Raw genomic sequence first — 20512 nt, forward strand, 5'->3', positions numbered from 1 at the left:
ATCAACATTCCTGTAAAGTTTCATGACTCTAGGTCAAATACTTTTGAGTTACGTGCAACACAAAAGAGAACGGACGGACAAGGGTAAATCTAAATGCCCGCCACTAAAAGTGGGGGCACAAAAATGGAAAAGTAACAAAGGGCAATAACTCTGTAATTAATTTAGATAGAGTTATGGTTCTTGTGCACTGCACTTCCCCTTATTGTGTTTGACCATTGTATGAAGTAGTTTTCAAGTTATGCTCCGGACAAGGAAAAGTAACAAAGGGCAATAACTTGGTAATAAGTGAAGATGGAGTTATGGTTCTTGTGCACTTCAGTTCCTTTCAATGTGCTTGACCATTGTATGAAGTTGTATTGAAATTTCAACCATTAGTCTTCAAGTTATGCTCCGGACAAGGAAAATGCAACGGACGGCTGGATTGGCTGACCAACCACCGAGTGACTCCACTCCTATATACCCCCTAAACTTCATTTGGGGGGTATAATTAATATACACATGTATAATTATGCTTCATAGCGGTACCAAAAAATACCACTCAAAACAACAACTGTTAAACATTTGTGAGGCACCTGTATGTGCCTACATACTGGACAAATCAGTAGCTGTCCAAAATTAATCATATTTATTACACCTCAGCTCTAGCAATTAAAGTAGTTCATGCATGCACTGTCCCAGAAATAGTTTCATTATTTTCCATATTCTCTTCGGAACTGTCTCCGCTGCTTTCAATAAATTCAGTATCATTAAACTGTGTAAAGTTTTGTTCAGTCTCTTGTACATCTTTATTCAGACTACCTCCTGTTTTCTCTAATATCTGGTGAATATCTAGAGCTGTACCTGAAAATACAACAATCAAAATGAGTTAACTGACTGAAGCTTGTTTAACATGTTTGGTTCATTAAACTGAAAAATGGAAATAATGACATGCATGTGAATTTTACATGTTTGGTTTTTGTGTCGCCTTGAAAAAGGGGCGTCTTTGGCGTTGTCGGCGTCGGTGTCCCCTTAAGCTTGTCCGAAGCATAAGTCAGTCACTATAAGTCGGATTGACTTCAAACTTGGTATGCATGCTTCTTATAATGACCTGAAGTGCAGTGCACAAGAACCGGTGCTCTGCACTTCTTATTTTTTGAGTTATTGCCCTTTGTTAATTTTCATGCTTTATTTTTGTCCAGGCCATTTCTCCTAAAGTATAAAAGCTATGGACTTGAAACTTCGTATGATGATAGATCTCATTAAGAAGAAGTGCAGTGCACAAGAACCAGTACTCTGCATTTCTTATTTTTTGAGTTATTGCCCTTTGTTAATTTTCATACTTTATTTTTGTCCACGCTATTTCTCCTGAAGTATAAAAGCTATGGACATGAAACTTCAAAGGATGATAGATCTCATTAAAAAGAAATGCAGTGCTCAAGAATTGTTTACTTTGCATGTTTTTCATTTTTTTTTGAGTTATTTGCCCTTTGTTAAATTTTCATACTTTTTTTGTCCAGGCCCATTTCTCCTAAAGTATAAAAGCTATGGTCCTTTTAAAACTTATAGGATGATAGATCTTAATTAAAAGAAAAAGTGCAGTGTACAAGAACTGGTACTCTGATGAAGACCTTATTGATAAGAAGTGTAGTGCACAGAAACTGCTGCTCTGCATTTCTTATTTTTTGAGTTATTGCCACTTTGTTAATTTTTCATATTTCATTATTGTTCTGGCCATTTCTCCTAAACTATATTTGTTCAAAAAGGTGACAACATCCGACTCATAGAGTTCTAGTTTTAATGTTGATTTTAACACAATTTTGGAAATATCTTGGTGGTAAGTCCACCTAACTGGATTGCATGGATAACTTAATGGAAATTACCAATTTCTTTGCAAGTGACCAATTTTAACTCATCCTGCATGATTTCTGAATCAAATGTGAGCAGAGAAAAATATTGTCTGAGCAACCTCTAGATTATACATTCAATGTTCTCCCTATTGAGCTAAGCAGGCAGATCAAAATATAAATACAAAAACTGCTAAACCGAGAATAATTTAAAGTTAAGCATCTCTTTTATCCATTAAAAAGACTCTAATGTGTCTTTTTGACATGATGCAACTAGAAATTATATTTCGAGATTAATGTTCCATTAATGATGTAGGTCAAAACCAATAACTCACTCTGTTTTCCCGAATAATTATACTAATTGTGAAAATTATCCAAAATTGAAAAGCTGTGTCATGCATGCATTTCACTCAAGTCTGGCTAAGATTAGCACAAAAATACAATTTTAAATTTATCCTAGAGTGTATTCCTTAATTATCTTATGCATACCCCTTTGTATCGAAGTGCCCCACTGAGCTATGTTAGAAATTCAGAAATTCATTTTTTTTCATGTTTTGACCTCAGTGGAGTTCCTCTAACTTCATTACCAGGTTTTAATATTTTAATCTTAATATTTATATCAGAAAAAAATAACACAGCTAACATTCAGGACAGAGTTATACAACTGCTGCAGTCAACACTTGACTAAAAATCCAACTTATTTAATAGTGAAAAAAGTTGTAAAGGGAGTTTACCAATAAAACTTATAATGATAAATCAAATTATTGTTGTCTCCCTTAGTTGAAAAAAAAATCTGAATAATTATATGCATTATGAATAAACTTTGTTACGGGATAAGGTTATCAGTACAATAATAATCAAAGTCTCTTAACTATCGCAAATCAACTTTTTAAAGCATAACACACTTATATAATCTTAGCATGGACTGAAAAGCATAATTTTTTGTGTGTGCTAATTTCGGTTACCATAGGTTACCCATTTATTTTTCCAAATAATAAGCATAAAAATTAGCATAGATTAAATAATTCTGCAACAATGACAAAACATTGAATTAATTTTTACTGTTGTTGATTTTTAAAAATATGTGTTATAAGCTTGAATAACTTTACGTCTTTTTTCATCACAAATGATTTTGGATAATTATTTTGTTTCTATCATAGTACAAGATTATAATTTATTAGTTGGTATGTCAAATTGAGTAAACCTAATGAGTTATCTGTTGTTCAGGTAATTTCAACAAGTTTTCCATACTTTTCAACAAAATTATGATTTCCATGAATTGTACATTTGAAAATCAGCCCTTAATATCGCTCTGCTTTTAGATATCTGACCGTGACCAAATACGAAGTCATTTCTGGTGACCTTTCAGCTTTCATAAAACAATCTTGCCCATTAAAAAATGACTATTATTTCAAGTTAATTTGCTAAAAATAACTTCAAACAATTTTTTTTTCTAACAAAAATCAACAATTTGTTTAACTTCTACAGATAACAGTATTTTGATACTTCCTCTAATGCTTAAATCTGTAAAAACCGGTTTGATTGCATGGCTAAAAATTATAAGCTTTCTTGGGAAATCTGTATTATAATAAAGAAGGCGAAACATATATGTCATATAGGTCGTTATCAGATCTACATGAAAGAAATAAGTAGATCTGAACTTAAGATTGACTATCTGTCATACTGTAACGGACAAAGTCATATGATAAAGTTTCTTTTGCTGAAGTTGTTGTGCACTGTAATCACAAAGTTAGTTTGGGCAAGTCTCATTTTCTTATCACACAAAAAACATTTATCAGATAAATATACATACATGTATTATAACTGTATCACTATATACATGTATTATAACTGTATCACTATATACATGTATTATAACTGTATCACTATATACATGTATTATAACTGTATCACTATATACATGTATTATAACTGTATCACTATATACATGTATTATAACTGTATCACTATATACATGTATTATAACTGTATCACTATATACATGTATTATAACTGTATCACTATATACATGTATTATAACTGTATCACTATATCACATCATGAGGACTTGATGATACAGTATGCATTACTATTTTGATGGTTCACTAAGACAGCAAATGTCTGAATTAAAAATTAAAAAGAACAAGATATGTTTGTAAAACATGTATGCCCCCTATCGGCAGCCAATTTGTCATGTGATCAGGTTATTATGCATGACTTCTGACCCAGTGAACAAGCAATTAATAAGGGTTATCTAGTGTCTACTGGTCATGACTAGTCACAAGGTAATAATTATTGTGACCCCATAGGTTGTGTGCAGCAATTAAAGTTATTAAAAATCTTACCAAATAATATATACATAAATTTTATGAATCACGTAGGCCTCATTAATGACAGCCAAGTTGTTATATTACATAAGACCTTCAAATGTGTATACCAAAAGCACATAAAAATATCAACCAAGGCAACTTAAGTTGTTGAGTTATTGGTCAGAAACGGTTATTAAGTACAAGGTCACTAAGACATTGACCCCTTGACCCAAAATCAATAGGGGTCATCTACTGACCAATCTGTCATGACCAATCATCATACCAAGTTTGAAGTTCCTAGGCCTAAGGGTTTTTTAGTTATTGATCGGAAACCGTTTTTACCTACAAGGTCAATGAGACCTTGACCTTTGACCCTTTGACCCCAAAATCAATAGGGGTCATCTGATGGTCATGACCAATCATCATACCAAGTTTGAAGTTCCTAGGACTAAGGCCTAAGGGTTCTTTAGTTATTGATTGGAAACCGTTTTAACCTACAAGGTCAATGTGACCTTGACCTTTGACCCCAAAATCAATAATGGGTCATCTGCTGGTCATGACCAATCATCATTCCAAGTTTGAACTTCCTAGGCCTAAGCGTTCTTTAGTAATTGATCAGAAACCGTTTTTACCTACAAGGTCAATGTGACCTTGACCTTCCCCCTTGACCCCAATATCAATAGGGGTCATCTGCTGGTCATGACCAATCATCTTACCAAGTTTGAAGTCTCTAGGCCTAAGCGTTCTTTAACTATTGATCGGAAACCGTTTTTACCTACAAGGTCAATGTGACCTTGACCTTTGACCCCTTGACCCCAAAATCGAAAGGGGTCATCTGCTGGTCATGAGTAATCGTGATACCAAGTTTGAAGTACCTAGGCCTAAGCGTTCTTTATTTATTGATCAGCAACCGTTTTCACCTACAAGGTCAATGTGACCTTGACCTTTGACCCCTTGAACCCAAAATCAATAGGGGTCATCTGATGGTCATGACCAATCACCATACCAAGTTTGAAGTACCTAGGCCTAAGCATTCTTTAGTTATTGATCGGAAACGTTTTTTACCTAAAAGGTCAATGTGACCTTGACCTTTGACCCCTTGACCCCAAAATCGATAGGGGTCATCTGATGGTCATGACCAATCATAATACCAAGTTTGAAGTACCTAGGCCTAAGCGTTCTTTAGTTATTGATCGGAAACGGTTTTTACCTACAAGGTCAATGTGACCTTGACCTTTGACCCCTTGACCCCAAAATCAATAGGGGTCATCTGCTGGTCATGACCAATCACCATACCAAGTTTGAAGTTCCTAGGCCTAAGGGTATTTTAGTTATTGATCGGAAACCGTTTTTACCTACAAGGTCAATGTGACCTTGACCTTTGACCCTTGACTCCAAAATCAATAGGGGTCATCGGCTGGTCATGTCTAATCACCATATCAAGTTTGAAGTTCCTAGGCCTAAGTGTCATTTAGTTATTGATCGGAAACCGTTTTAACATACAATGTCAATGTGAACTTGACCTTTGACCCCTTGACCCCAAAATCAATAGGGGTCATCTACTGGTCATGACCAATAACCATACCAAGTTTGAAGTTCGTAGGCCTAAGGGTTCTTTAGTTATCTCTCGGAAATCATTTGGTCTACGGACCGACGGACCGACAAGTGCAAAGCAATATACCCCCTCTTCTTCGAAGTGGGGGCATAAAAATATGGCTGGCAAACACAGATCCAGGTCATTTTACCGGAAGGGGGTTTCAAAATACATTATAATGACAAATGGAAATGCATAATTCAGACAGGGTTTAATATTTTCCTAGTTTTCAATAGTCACATTTTCGCACGATTTTCACTCATTTTTAGGTGATTTTCACAAAACATATTACATCACCCTAGAGCAGTAATGCTCTAACTTCTTATTTAATGATTTAACAGGAGTTAACCAGTTACTGCACTTGACATTAAGTCCTAAGCTGGGAGGGTTTCCACATACAATATGAAATCTAAAAAGATGGTAGTGGAGAGATGGATTGACCAGAGGCTAGGTTATTAATGGCCATTAAGACTGAATCAGGTACAAAGTGCCAACTATGATCATAACAATGTTCATTTGTTCCTTACTCATATTAAACTTCATATAACTATGAATTATATATCTACTAAATTACATGGGTCATACCTATATTTAGCTGGCTTTCACAAAAACAAGGGTAAAAACATGAAAAGTAGATTAGACTGGCATGATTTTAACACATTATTTGGTCATATCTTGGTGGTAGATCAAACCTGACTGCAGGCTTTCCCCGATTACCAAATTTTCCACAAGTGACACCTCATGATTTCTGAATCAGTGGTGACAGACAGAGACAAATGAACAGTCCTGATCAATTATCATGGAGAAATTAAACCTAGCTGAAGAATCAAATAAGCAAACCTAGATTACTTACTCAATTCTCTCCTTATTTAGCTAAGCTGGTGGACAGTAGTCTGACAACATTAGACAAGCATTAAAAACTAAAAGATTAAAAGCATTCCATCTCTAAGAGGAAGATAACCTTGAAATTAGTGAAAAGAAAATGCAAGCAGCTCTTGAACTTATATCTAAAGCTGGTTTCCAAATAAAACTTCCTGACATTAAAAGAAAAATGCAGACTCATAAGTAAATCAAATTATTTATAGTGTCAACTTGCTAAAATATATATATAACCTGTTTGTAGTTAATATTTTAACATCTGGTAAAGGGGTGAATCCTCCAAAACGGAGACAATGATGTTTCTGCTGGAGTTTAGTTGGTATCGTATTTTTATTTCATCACAGTGATAAATCATGTATTACTTTGAACTGTTTCCTTATAACAGACATTTGTGCCATATGATCATGGCCTGCAGTTTTCACTATTCAGTCAGTACATATTTTGAATTTTTTCCCTAAGTGAACGATAGTTTTGTCCAGATTGAAAATGGACAAGTCAAATGAAGATATTGAGTGTGATTGCTTACGATAAGAATCACATTACCAATCCTCTTTCTCCATCCTTGTTATGTTATTTTTCACTCACAAATTGCTTAGTTTGTGTGACCAGGCTTCTTAAAAATATGCAAATAATGGCTATATGACAAGAAACTCACAAAAATAATAGAATCTTTTCTTTTTATTTCATTTAAAAAAACCCTAACAAATCATCATCATTATTCTTTATAGATATATTTATGTTTAATCAATGTTAAAAACAAATATTTGTTGAAAGAATCACACAAAGTCTGAGGTAGGTTTAATCATTGATAAGGTGCATTTTAAGACATATGAAGTAAAATATAATATTGAAATAGATTTTACTTTGGCCAAATACTTTCTGCAGGCTACTCAGATAGAACTAGTTTTAGTCCAATGATAAATCATACACTTTAATGTTACCAGTATGTTGACGCACATACAATCTGTTTTCATTCTGGTAGTATGCCACCCCTACTGGACATTCTATTCCTTGTTCTTTAACCAGTAGAATCTTCACCTTGGTCAGGCCAGGTGATAATTGATGTATATTGTATGACCAAAATCCACATACAAATACTGCTCCCGACCTATCTACAGTCAGTTGAAATGGCCTCTTCAACTGGTCATCCTTGTAAATGGCCTTGACTTTCCCATCAAAAGTTAAACCTATCACACAGTTTTCTTTATAGTCAGATACATATATAACAGTGTTGTCTGCACTGATTGTTATGAAACAAGGATTAACACACAGACATTTCCCATGATGATCTTTCTTAAATATTTCCAATACTGTACCAGACATATCAAGTATCTTCACTGTTGCTGGATTGGCTGTGTATGATACTATAAGCTTGTTGTTACTATAGGCAACACCATGACAACATACTCCTACTTTCATATCTTCACTGTTGGTCACTGTCAGAGACTTTGAGAATGTTATCAGTCTTAATATTCCAAGCACAGGAAATGTGATAGCAACTTTGTTATTGTCAACTTTAGCAACTGCCCAAGGATACGAAGGCAGGTCTATTGTATCATATGATGAAGTGCTGACTGACATATCCTTGAATATTATCAGCTCACTAGAGCTAAAATTAGTAACCAGAAGACAGTTTTCAGATAATAAACAAAGAGATGAAAAGGAGTGACGTTTGAATATAATATCTGTGTAATAACTTGCAGTTCTTGGTACTTCAGATTCATGTTTTTCTTGATAGGTGAAAAATTTGTCACAATCTTGTAAATTGGTTATTTTTTGTTCAGAAGCTTTGCATTCAACTTTGTAGTAATGAATAAAATTGTCTTTACATTGTTTATCTGCATGTGGTTTCAATTGTTCAATGATTTCCTGTCCCTTCTTCATAGCAACAAACAGTTGCCACCTTTGATCTGTACCTTGATGATGAACCAGCTCTGTTGAAATGGCTTTTATTTTTATTTTCATTTTAAAGGTTTTCTCTGTGATTGCCTGCAAAATTTTTCTCGTCATTCTTTTTCATGGTTTGAATTTTCTTCTTTATTTCATTCTCCTCATCATTTAATAACTTTTCTAATTTCCTTTGATGTTCTTGTAATTTTTCAATCTTCTCTTTTTTCTGTTGTTTAAGTCTTTTTAAGGTTTCTTCTATCTTTTTGTCAAAGTCTTGAATTACTTTTTTCTGATGTTTATCAAACACTGATAATATTTCTTTCTTTTTTTTCATAACTTTATCTAAAGTCACTGTTTCTTGTGAAGCAACACATTTCATGTTTATGTTCACATGTTTTTCTGTATTTTCCAAATCTTTCATAAACGTATCAAGATTTTCAGTAAGTTCTTTAATTTCTTTGCTGTTTTCAATTCCTGGGACAAGAGTTGGTAAATGACTAACCATACTACAATTCCCATGGTCTTGAGTCTTGCATTCAGTACAGGCAAATTTCTTACAATCTTGACAATAGAACTTGACTAATTTATCTTGATGAACAGAACATTTCTGTAGACAGAAATCCTGTGGCATATTATCATTATCTTTGATGGTATGGGATTTTATGTATATTTTATGGTACTTTATGCAAGTCCCACACAAGTACTCAAAACATTCCTCACAAAATCCTTCAGCAGGAGCATATTGCTTGTCATGTTTATCACAAACCTCACAGAACATTTCTTTAACTTCATCTGAGTCCTGTGTAAATGAGGCACTGAAATCACTTCCAATTGAAAATGCCATAATTCAGGTACTTTGGTAACCACACACTTGTGTTTTGTTTAAAACAATCTCAATATCTAAAGTAATACCGATATTAAATCGTTATTATCTATGATAACTACAGCATCATATGATCATCCCATGACAAATTTTACACAACGATAACTACAATCTTATCATAAGGTACTCAAATAAGGTCAGTGTTTTAATAATAGTAGTACAAATGTTAAAATGTACATTCCTTGTCAAATGAAATTTATTATGTAATTTGTTATCTTTTTAACCAAGGTTGATAACAATATTGAAGAATATACATTGCTGACTATTCATATGTTTACTATATGAGGCTGAATACAAATCTGAAATGCTCATCAGTCTTTATGATTTACTTACACTTTGTTTAAATCCTCAAGTTAGGAAAATGTTTTTTAATGAATTCATACATTCTTCATCATTTAGACTATTGTTACACTATTTTTATCATTGTACTACATTATATTTCTGGTATTAAGGACGTTTCCACGGGGTTACTATTCTCGTTTTTGAGTTATCTGCCCCTGAATCAGAATTTACTACTTAATTTGAGGTAATTTAAAAGGCAGATAACTTATACATACGTAAATGAATTCTTGATTTCACTTCTGGATAATGTTTTTCTTTTTATTGTTGAATAAAAAACATAATAACATACAATTCCTTATATCATTTCTGTTATTTTTTTTTCAAAGAAAATAAAGGTACTTTAAATTCATAAAAAATAGGCCAATTTTTAAAGGGATACACAGGCAAAATAATGACAAAAATACAAAAATGATCTTCTGTACTCAAATCACCCTAAAATGACTTTTCCTAAAGTCCCAGCATGAATTTCTGTATAGATTCTTTATATTTTGGGTTTGAAGCTTAAATATATCTATATATGTTGAACGAAATTTGGTCGCCAACAGAATCACCGAATAGTTTAAAAACAAGTCATGTGATTTGAACAAACCCTGGAAGTTACTAAAACAGGTATTGCAGATATTGTATGATTAAAACAAGTCTAAGTAATTGATTTGACATGTTCTTTAACGATTCCAGAGTACACAGTAACAACTATTTTGAAATCATAGCGCTCTAACCTGACCCACGCGGGTCAAGTTAGGAAAACACCATTTTATTCTTTATATGGAGAAAAGTTTTGTTCTTTTTACTGTTTAGTGCATTCATTTTGATGACATTTACAGAATAATGAATGAAAAATTAAAAACTAAGAAATTAAAATTTTGCCTGTGACTCCCTTTAAGAAAAAATGCACAGATTAAGAGAAGAAGTGGGGAAAAAAAACTATCCACTCTGAAAATGTTCTTGAAATTTTGCATATTGACTATGACGATGGTAAGCTTCATGAAAATAAGAAGAAAAAAATGTGTTGTTCCACTTTATTGTAAATTATCTGCCCTTGAATTTAACGAAAAAGTCCAATTCAAGGGCAGATAACTAGAAAATGAGAATAGTGACCCCAATTTTTTTCCGTGTAAAATGTTTCTGTAACATGCCAAGTTTAAAGAAATTCTATTGAACAGCTTTAATTTTGCCTACAATTGTCTATATGAAAACTCTGGAAAACGTCTTTAAATCAATTGAGTAAACCTCCTATCATTTACATCTAATAGACCGGTTTGATTTTCAGAAAAGACCCTCCGTTAAGAGTCTAACGGCATTTTTTAGTACAAGCAGGTAGTCAATCGTTTTTACATAATTCGGATACGCTGAATCCATTTTTTGCTCTACCACGGCTGTACTCGAAGTCCTTGACCTTCTAAAGGTCAAATCAAAATGGCCGCCATTGTCCTTTACCATCTACTTAAAAAATTATTATTTCTGGTACATATCGTATCGTATGTCCGTAAATCTACATGGAATAAAGTTTCAATTACTTTTAGGAATAATTGGCTGATAATTATACATGCTTTACACATTGACTGCTGTGCCGGCCATCTTTTATTTCAAAATGGACACCTTTTTTAACAAATATAAGTAAAGTGCTTTTTAACAAATGGATCCTTCTGTAGGAATGAGTATCAAAAATTGTAAAATGATATAAGCAACATGTCATGTCGAACTGTAAACACTGTGTAGGTATACAGCACACTTTAAATTACATCATTACTTCAAACTATCACAGATCATTCCTTTTGGACAATTAATCTATGTCAGGTATCTGAGATCCCAAATGTCTTACATAAAACCTGCAAATTTTAATTTACCATAAGATATTTAAGTTTTTTTTTATTTTGATAGAATAGTATTTGTGTTAACCTTTATGGACACTAGGTCATTTTATAATTTGAATGCCAAGAGTCAAGGTCAGTATATAAATATTTTAAATATTGCCTGTCATCTTCACAGGTCAGCGACTATGTCTCTGGGCCCGCACGTCTTTGCAACAATATCTATTGTACGACCCGATTTAAAATAGAAAAAAAAAACAACAACAGAATCCCTAAAAATGATCAAAACGGCAAAATTGAAATGTTGTAGGCTCGATTTGATTGAGCTTGAACATGGACGTTACTTGAAATTGCAAGGTACCGTCCACGCACCCTAGCACCGGCCTACGCAAAATTCATATATCAAAGGGGGAATTGCGAAATTTGGAATTTAGAAATATCCGCAGATGTGTTTATACTATATTTTTTATTGTTGTATTGATATAGCTACTTTATAAAGGGTCGTATTTATCAATCAAACTTTAAACACGCCTAGACATTGGTTAAAAACAGATCATCTATTTATTAATTGAAATAAACTCAAATAAATGGTAAAATAATTTTAATCTTTATTATCTTTCACTTTGAAAAAAAAGTATCGTAAACATTAACCATAAATAGTCTACGAGCTTGCACTGTCTTACTGTTAATGAATAATATAGAGTAAAACATTATAGGTCTATCGCGGGTATTTGATGATGGTACATGCATAGAAGATTAGACAGATAATTGATACCAATTCTGCAATTAATATATTGACGATTCACTGCTGTATACCCTTTTTATTAACACAGAATGATTTGATAGAGCATTTTGTTTTTTGCTACTAAATCATGTAACATATGCCGTCGAAGCCTATGTCTTTAAATTTTATTAACTTAACTGATAATACGAGATTTTTTGCGTTTTGACATTTATTCATTCATTGTCTTAGTTAATATCAACGTCTTCATTATAATTATGTCACTTTGCCAAGGACGCTGCGCCTTACTCTATCTCATGTTTTAAAATCATTCAAGTGACTAAGATATATTCAAATCTTCATACTTATTATGTTCTTGTATTGGCTATCTTTCAAGAAATTGATGAGTATCTTATTCCATTATGATATAACATATTTTGATGTTATTTAATTTGCCACAATATGATTATTTAATCTCATATTTTTTCTACTATCACTCCATAATATTACTTTGGCATTTCTTAGTGTAATTTTAGTCACTAAAATGTGTACCAACTAAATTTGCACTATCCTGACAATTATGTAAAACAAAGATAAACAAGGGTGTGCCACTTTCCTTGTTAATCTTGTTTTCCATTTTTTACATTGAAGGCATGGTTACTGTAATCTTACAAGTTTTACAAACATTAGAAACATTAACATGATTAAGAAACATTTATTTATATCTTCAGTAAACCTTATTATTTTAAAAGCATGGATTAAATGACAAAGATATAGACACAACCATCAATGTTCTTAATTGCCCTATCTAGCTATCAACATAGTGTTTAAGCATTACAAGTAGTCCTAATGTGCCACAAATGTATGCCCGGTTATGCTAATATCCATCTAATAATTGACAGAATTCATGACCGGACATGACCTTTAAAATATGACCTTTAATGTCTGAAATCTTACTTTATGCGACAATTCTTTTCTCACTCAAGACAAATTGTTTCAAAGTACCACGTATTTATGCTTAGCTCTCGCTGAATAACACATATATGGACTGGACATGGCCACAAATGCACTCTCATACCATGACTTTTGAAATACAAGTGTGACCTTGAAACATTTGTCCGCTACATGTCGTCTTACAAAGAGGCACCATATTTATCCCAAATGATTTTTAATTCATCCATGAATGACAAAATCGTTAACCAAACTTTTTAGACACTTTAAGGAAATATTTTGTTCGAAGTGAAAGTATGATTTTGATCTTTGATCTACATCTGTATTCATCAGATGGGTTTACATGTGACTCATTGTCCCAATGTGCCATATATTTATGCAGAATTATTATTTCAAAAGGCATCAATTAATGAGAAAGTTATAGATCGGACACAACCACCTTGTTACGTTTATATAATGATTTATGATATAGAAATTTAACTGTAGACATAACCCTGCTTGTGCATGACACGACCTTTTCAAGTTACACATTTACGCAGTTATTGTCGTTCCAGGACGGCGGCATATACAATTAACAAGATTTAAATATTTTTATCCGTACACCACATGCTCTAGGTCAATCAAACAGATAATTTAATAGCACATGATAACAAAATAGACGACAAAAGTCCTAACACATGGGCCTCAACCACCATGTTCTTGTCGGGTTACCTATATAAGCAAATGAAATACTATCCTCATGTACGAAGCTCGGCACTAATTTGTAGGGGCTTCCATGGGATAAACACCATATGAAATATTTCTCTTACAAGAAGAAACATAAACTCTATTTTTCAGGAAAGTAGTCTACATTGTATTTCATGAAAAAAAAATATTTTTCGAATGCCAGCCTGGATGGCGATTCCTATATTACTTTTGGAAATATTTTAGTCTAAGACTTTTTTAAATATCATGTCGTGCATGAAAAATTGTTGATCGGGTTCCCCACTAATGAACTTTTACCAACTTGTCTTTCTTGATAGACATGACCCTGATCTTTGGACTGTTGAATTGGCTCTCAATCACTCCACGTCACAGTACATGTTCTTGCGCAATTGACATTGACATAAGAAATAGCCAAAGAATTTTCATGGTATCCCTGTTTGAAGATTAAGTAATAATATAAAGTATATCATTTCCCAATCCGTTATAGGCCGTATATTTATGCTTAACTTTTTTCAAAATCCATCTCATAATGACAGAATACTTAAATGCACATCTTTTTTTCTAGCACTTTCAAGTCTAACTTGAGGAGTTGAGCTTCAAACCTGGGTCTTTCTTATGACATTGTATCAATGTGCCACACATTAATGCAATTATTTCAAAATATATCAAAAAATGACAGATATGGACGAGATTAAAAACGGACAGACAGGGACAAGCTCTTACTGAGAGATATGTGAAGATGTCTGTTATCTTCATGTTTGTTTCTTCCCATAATCAATGATTCATCCAATAGGTTGGAGGTATACGGAATTAATCTAAACGCCTAATTGTGATCGCAAATACCCCTAACTGAGACAAAAGGACGCTCGGACAGACGAACAGACATTTGAGCAGGTCCCCCCTCAGGGCGATACAAATCCAATTTAAAAAACATCGCACTAATTTAAAGACCATGCATTGTATTCTTAGAAGTATAAAATAACATCTCAATGACAAAGTGAGGGCGAATATGACTCTCATTTTCGTTGTATTAGGGTAAATTGTGACCTTTGTGCACCATAAAATTTGTTGTTTTAATGGATGTTTTTCAAAATCTGCGCATGGAAGTCTTAATTTTAGTATCACTGCACTTCTAATAAAAGAAAACATGCCTGGTAAAATGTCTGCTTGTGCTTGTTTACTTTAATTATAATACATTGTATAAAACATAGGAAATTGTCAGCCATTTTGAAATCCAAGATGGCTGCCGCAATAAATTTTATTGTTTTTGCATCTATTCTTCTCGTCCAGACTAAAATTAACAAAGCCTTAAATTAAAATGCCATAAAATATGTATATATTACGCCCATGGGAAAATTAAAGTAAAATTAAAAAATTCAATGGCGGCCATTTTGAAATTGATTTTTAAATGTCAAGGACAAAAAATACAGCCGTGGTAGAGCAAAAAATGAATTCAGCGTACTCGAAATAGGTAAGTAAGCCCAACTACCTGCTTGTACTAAAAAATGCCGTTAGGATGAACATTTTCCCAAAATCAAACCAGTCTATAATGAGTTATCTTTTGTTCAGGTATTTAAATTATTTCAACATTTAGTTTTCCATATTTTTCAACAAAATGATTTGTATCAGTTGTTCATTTGATTATCTGTCATACTGTATTTGACAAAGTCATATGATAATTTTTTTTTTGGTGAAGTTCTTGTGCACTGTACTCACAAAGTTTTGGACATGTTTTATCGCATTTGTGTTTCGACAAGCATTATCAGATAAATGTACAATGTATATCTATATATACATACATGTAAATTTTGTATAACTTTATCACATCAAAAGTACTTGATCATACAGTATGCATTTCTACATGTATTTTGATGGTTCATAAAGAGAGCAAATGTCTACATTCAAATAAAAAAGAAAACTAGAAATATGTCCATAGAACATGGGTGCCCCTAACACTCCACTGTTTTGTCAATCTTCTGACTAGCTTAAATATTTTTTGGGCTCAAATGACACAAGTTGAAAACTGAAAATCTTAAAATCTACTAAGTCAAGGTAAAACTGAATAAATCCACAAGCAAACCCCTAGGTCAAGGTGCACAACTACACATGCTGACCACAATTCTTGAAACTTTCAGGACTACAGGTCAAACACTTTTTAAAAAGCAAGTTATGAGCCGGTTGAAATGGAATGTAACAGATAATAATATACCATTTCTTAAAATTAAACAAAAAAAAATTGCATGATACAAAGTTAATCAAATGCTTTTAGTGTCCAAACAATATTTAACTTGCTTTCTATATATATACTACTCAAAATTTGCTAAAGATCACTTTTCTACAATGCTTTACTTTTGTGTATTTGTAATAAATGTGAAAATTGATGAATTCAATATAATTAGTTAGGAATTGGTTTTTATAAAAATAATGACAATGGAATAGTTCCTTGACGTGTTGCGGAAAGAGTGTGTTGGACGAAAATTAACATTGTGGAGATCACAAAGTGGAATACAAAAAAATCTTGAAAGTCAGGAAATGGTTTACATAGGGTGTTAAATACCGAGTAAGGTGTCCGTGGGCATTTATTATGGCCTGGCATCACTGCCGCATGCTGCTAATGAGCCTGTGGACCTTGTGATGAGGAATCTGGGTCCATTTCTCTATAATTGCATGTCTTAGCTTCTGAACTGTTGTTGGTTCATCGTGGCGGGAAGAAATGGCTTTCTACAGCATATCCCAAGTATGTTTTATTGGATTTAAATCTGTGGAATTTGCTGTCCTATCCATACGGACTTTAGTTGCGTCCTCAAGATATCGGAATGTGATGTGGGCACTGTGTGCACGTGCATTGTCATCCATAAGAATGAAATCAGGGCCGACTGCGGCAGCGTACATGGACATCTAAGATATCATTGACATACCTTACTGCCATCAGTGTACTGTTTTCAATGATGTGTAGGTCCGTTTACCCCTGAGCCCTTATTGCCGCTCACACCATGACTGAACCCACGCCAAAAGGGTTGTGTTCTGCAATGCATGCTGGAGCTAAGTGTTCATATGGACTTCTCTAAACCTTAGCCCATCTGCCCGTGAAGTCCACACAAAACCTTGATTCATCATTGAAGAGGACCAGGGTCCAATAATTAACTGTCCATGTGACATGAGTCTGCGCCCATTGCAAACGCTCTTGAATACTGCGTTGTGTCAAAGTAATGCGAATTGCTGGCCTCCGTAACCACAACCCAGCATCATGCAACCTGTTTCTAACAGTTTTTGTGCTTACACGCACACCAGTTGCATTCTGGAAGTCATAACGTAAGGTCGTAGCGCTCGAGAACCGTTGGCACCTGGCCTGAAGGACAATAAATCGTTCCTGGGCTTGAGTCGTTGAATGTTCCTGACCTTAGGCGTGGCCCTACAAGACATTTCCAGTCATTTGGAATCGGTTTCACATCCTGGAGACAACACTCTGGGATTCCACATGAAGATGGGCAACATGCATTTGTGAACAGCTTGCCTCCAACATTTCAATACCCCTGTTCATCTCATCTTCACTAAGACGACGTCTATCCTGTCGATTTGCCATAGTTTGTTAATTTCGAAAACAGTTTTGCAATAAAAAGAGTGAAGTCTCGCTGCTTGTACAAGTTTAAGTGAAAGCACATGGCCATTAAACACCAAATTTCCATGGGTATGCTTTTCCATGTACTTATTGAGCAAGGTGTACATAACATACCGATAACTTAAGTACACGATTATGAGGTCCCTGTACAGATGTATCTTTAGCAGAAATATGATTTTAATATGATAATAGGAAGGAAATATGCAATGTCAAAAAGATGATCCTTAGCAGATTTTGAGTAGTATATATATATATATGACCTGTTTGTAGTTAAGTGGAGTAAATTCAATACATTAAATGAAAAGTTTGGCATGCTTAATATTTTAACATCTGGTAAAGGGGTGAATCCTCCGAAACGGAGATAATGATGTTTCTGCTTGAGTTTAGTTGGTATTGTATTTGTATCTTATCACAGTGATAAATCATGTATTACTTTAAACTGTTTCCTTTGAACAGACATTTGTGCCATCTGATATGGTCTGCAGTGTTCACTATTCAGTCAGTGCATATTTTGAAATTTTCCCTTTAAAAAGAAACAGTAGGTAATAGTTTTGTCCAGACTGAAACTTATGGACAAGTCCAATGAAGATATTGAGCAATAAGAATCACATTAGCAATCCTCTTTCTCCATCCTTGTTATTTTTCACTCACAAATTGCTTAGTTTGTGTGACCAGGCTTCTTAAAAATATACAAATAATGGCTATATGACAAGGAAAACACAAAAATAAGAGAATCATTTTTTTTAATCGATAAATAAACCCTAACAAATCATTATTATAATTGTTTATAGATATATTAATGTTTTATTAATATTCAAAACTCCTTGTAAATATTTGTTGAAATAATCACACAAAGTCTAAGCTAGTTTGATAATTTACAAGCTGCATTAAAAAGACATTGAATAAAATGTTATATTGAAATAGTTTAAACTTTGGTCATGTATTTTCTGCAGGTCATTCAGATAAAAATAATTTTATTCCACAGATAAATCATACGCTTTAATGTGAGCATCTTGTTGACTAACATACAATCTGTTTTTAACTTGGCAGTATGCCACAATTACTGGTTCAATTAATCCTAGTAGAATCTTCACCTTGGTCAGGTCAGATGATAATTGATGTATATTGTTTGACCAACTTCCACATACAAACACTGCTCCCGACCTATCTACATATGGCCTCTTCAACTGGTCATCCTTGTAAATGGCCTTGACTTTCCCATCAAAAGTTAAACCTATCACACAGTTATTCTCATAGTCAGATACATATATAACTGTGTTGTCTGTACTGACTGTTAAGTAATCAGGATTAACAAACAGATATTTCCCATGCTGATCTTTATCAAATATTTTCAATACTTTACCAGACATATCAAGTATCTTTACTTTTGCTGGTCTGTTTGTGTAAGATACTATAAGCTTGTTGTTACTATAGGCAACACCACAACATTCTCCTCCTACTTTGATTTCTTCATTGTTGGTCACTGTCATAGACTTAGAGAATGTTATCAGTCTTATTATTCCAAGTCTTGGAAATGTGATAGCCACTTTGTTATTGTCAACTTTAGCAACAGCCCAAGGGTATGAAGGCAGGTCTATTATATCATATGATGTAGTGCTGACGGACAAATCCTTGAATATAATCAGCTCACTACAATTAAAATTAGAATTAGTACTCAGAAGACAGTTTTCAGATATTAAGCATAAAGATGACAAGGAGGCACATCTTAATTTAATATCTGTGTAATAACAAGCAGTTCTTTGTACTTCAGATTCATGTATTTCTTGATAGGTGAAAAATTTGTGACAGTCTTGTAAATTGGTTATATTTTGTTCAGAAGCTTTGCATTCTACTTTGTAATAATGAATTAAATTGTCTTTACATTGTTTTCCTGCATCTGGTTTCAATTGTTCAATGACTTCTTCACCTCTCTTCATAGCAACAAACAGTTGGCACCTTTGATCTGTATTTTGGTGATGAATCAGCTCTGTTGATATGGCTTTTAGTTTTATTTTCATTTTTGAGGTCTTCTCTGTGATTGCCTGCAAAATTTTCTTGTCATCCTTTTTTATGATTTCAATTTTCTTCTTTATTTCATTTTCCTCATTATTTAATAACTTTTCTAATCTATTTTGATCTTCTTGTAATTTTTCAATCTTCTCTTTTTTCTCTTGTTTAAGTCTTTTTAAGGTTTCTTCTATCTTTTTGTCAAGGTCTTGAATTACTTTGTTCTGATGTTTTTCGAACACTGACAATATTTCTTTCTTTTTTTTCATAACTGTATCTAATATTTTTGTTTCTTGTGAAGCAACATATTTCATGTTTATGTTAACATATTTTTCTGTATTTTCCAAAGCTTTCATTAACTTATCAACATTTTCAGTGAGTTCTTTGGTTTCTTGGCTGTTTTCAATCCCTTGAACAAGAGCTGGTAAATAACTGATCATACTACAATTCCCATGGTCTTGAGTCTTGCATTCAGCACAGGCAAATTTCTTACAAGCTTGACAATAGAACTTGACTAATTCATCTTGATGAACAGAACATTTCTCCAGACAGAAATCCTGTGGCATGTTATCCTTATCCTTTATGGTATGAGATTTCTTGTATACTCTATGGTATTTAAGGCAAGTCCTACACAAGTACTCTAAACATTCCTCACAAAATCCCTCAGCAGGAACATATTGATTGTCTTGCTTATTACAAAACTCACAGAACATTTCTTGAACTTCATCAGAGTCCTGTGTAAATGAGGTACTGAAATCACTTCCAATTGAAAATGCCATAATTCAGGTACTTTTATAAACCCACACTCGTGTTTTTTTTTACATAATTTCAATATTTAAAGTAATGCCAATATTAAATCATTATTATCTATGATAACTAGTGCATCATATGATCATCCCATGACAAGTTTTACACAATGATAACTACAATCTTGTCATAAGGTACTCAAACAAGGTCAGTGTTTTGATAATAGTAGTA

The 20512-nt window shown here is 33.3% G+C and overlaps 3 protein-coding genes across 3 annotated transcripts in view; all 3 read right to left on the bottom strand.

Annotated features, from left to right (window-relative positions):
- Window positions 1-592: 592 nt before the first annotated feature.
- The window catches only part of LOC132736006 (DNA polymerase subunit gamma-1-like), an 88002-nt gene continuing 68082 nt past the window's right edge, over window positions 593-20512 (bottom strand). The window contains exon 18 of the mRNA XM_060723050.1: window positions 593-840. Within this exon, the coding sequence (XP_060579033.1) occupies window positions 659-840 (182 nt within the window). The 3' untranslated portion in view covers window positions 593-658. The remainder of the gene's footprint in view (window positions 841-20512) is intronic.
- LOC132736007 (transcription intermediary factor 1-beta-like) lies at window positions 8563-9449 on the bottom strand. The gene has a single exon (XM_060723051.1). It carries the CDS (start codon window positions 9337-9339, stop codon window positions 8572-8574), a length of 768 nt encoding a protein of 255 aa, XP_060579034.1. The 5' UTR covers window positions 9340-9449; the 3' UTR covers window positions 8563-8571.
- LOC132736009 (uncharacterized) lies at window positions 18502-20420 on the bottom strand. The gene has a single exon (XM_060723053.1). It carries the CDS (start codon window positions 20311-20313, stop codon window positions 18502-18504), a length of 1812 nt encoding a protein of 603 aa, XP_060579036.1. The 5' UTR covers window positions 20314-20420.

Source organism: Ruditapes philippinarum, unplaced genomic scaffold (genome assembly GCF_026571515.1).
Source record: "Ruditapes philippinarum isolate M1 unplaced genomic scaffold, ASM2657151v2 ctg2294_1_1_1_1, whole genome shotgun sequence".
Lineage (NCBI taxonomy): Eukaryota > Metazoa > Mollusca > Bivalvia > Venerida > Veneridae > Ruditapes > Ruditapes philippinarum.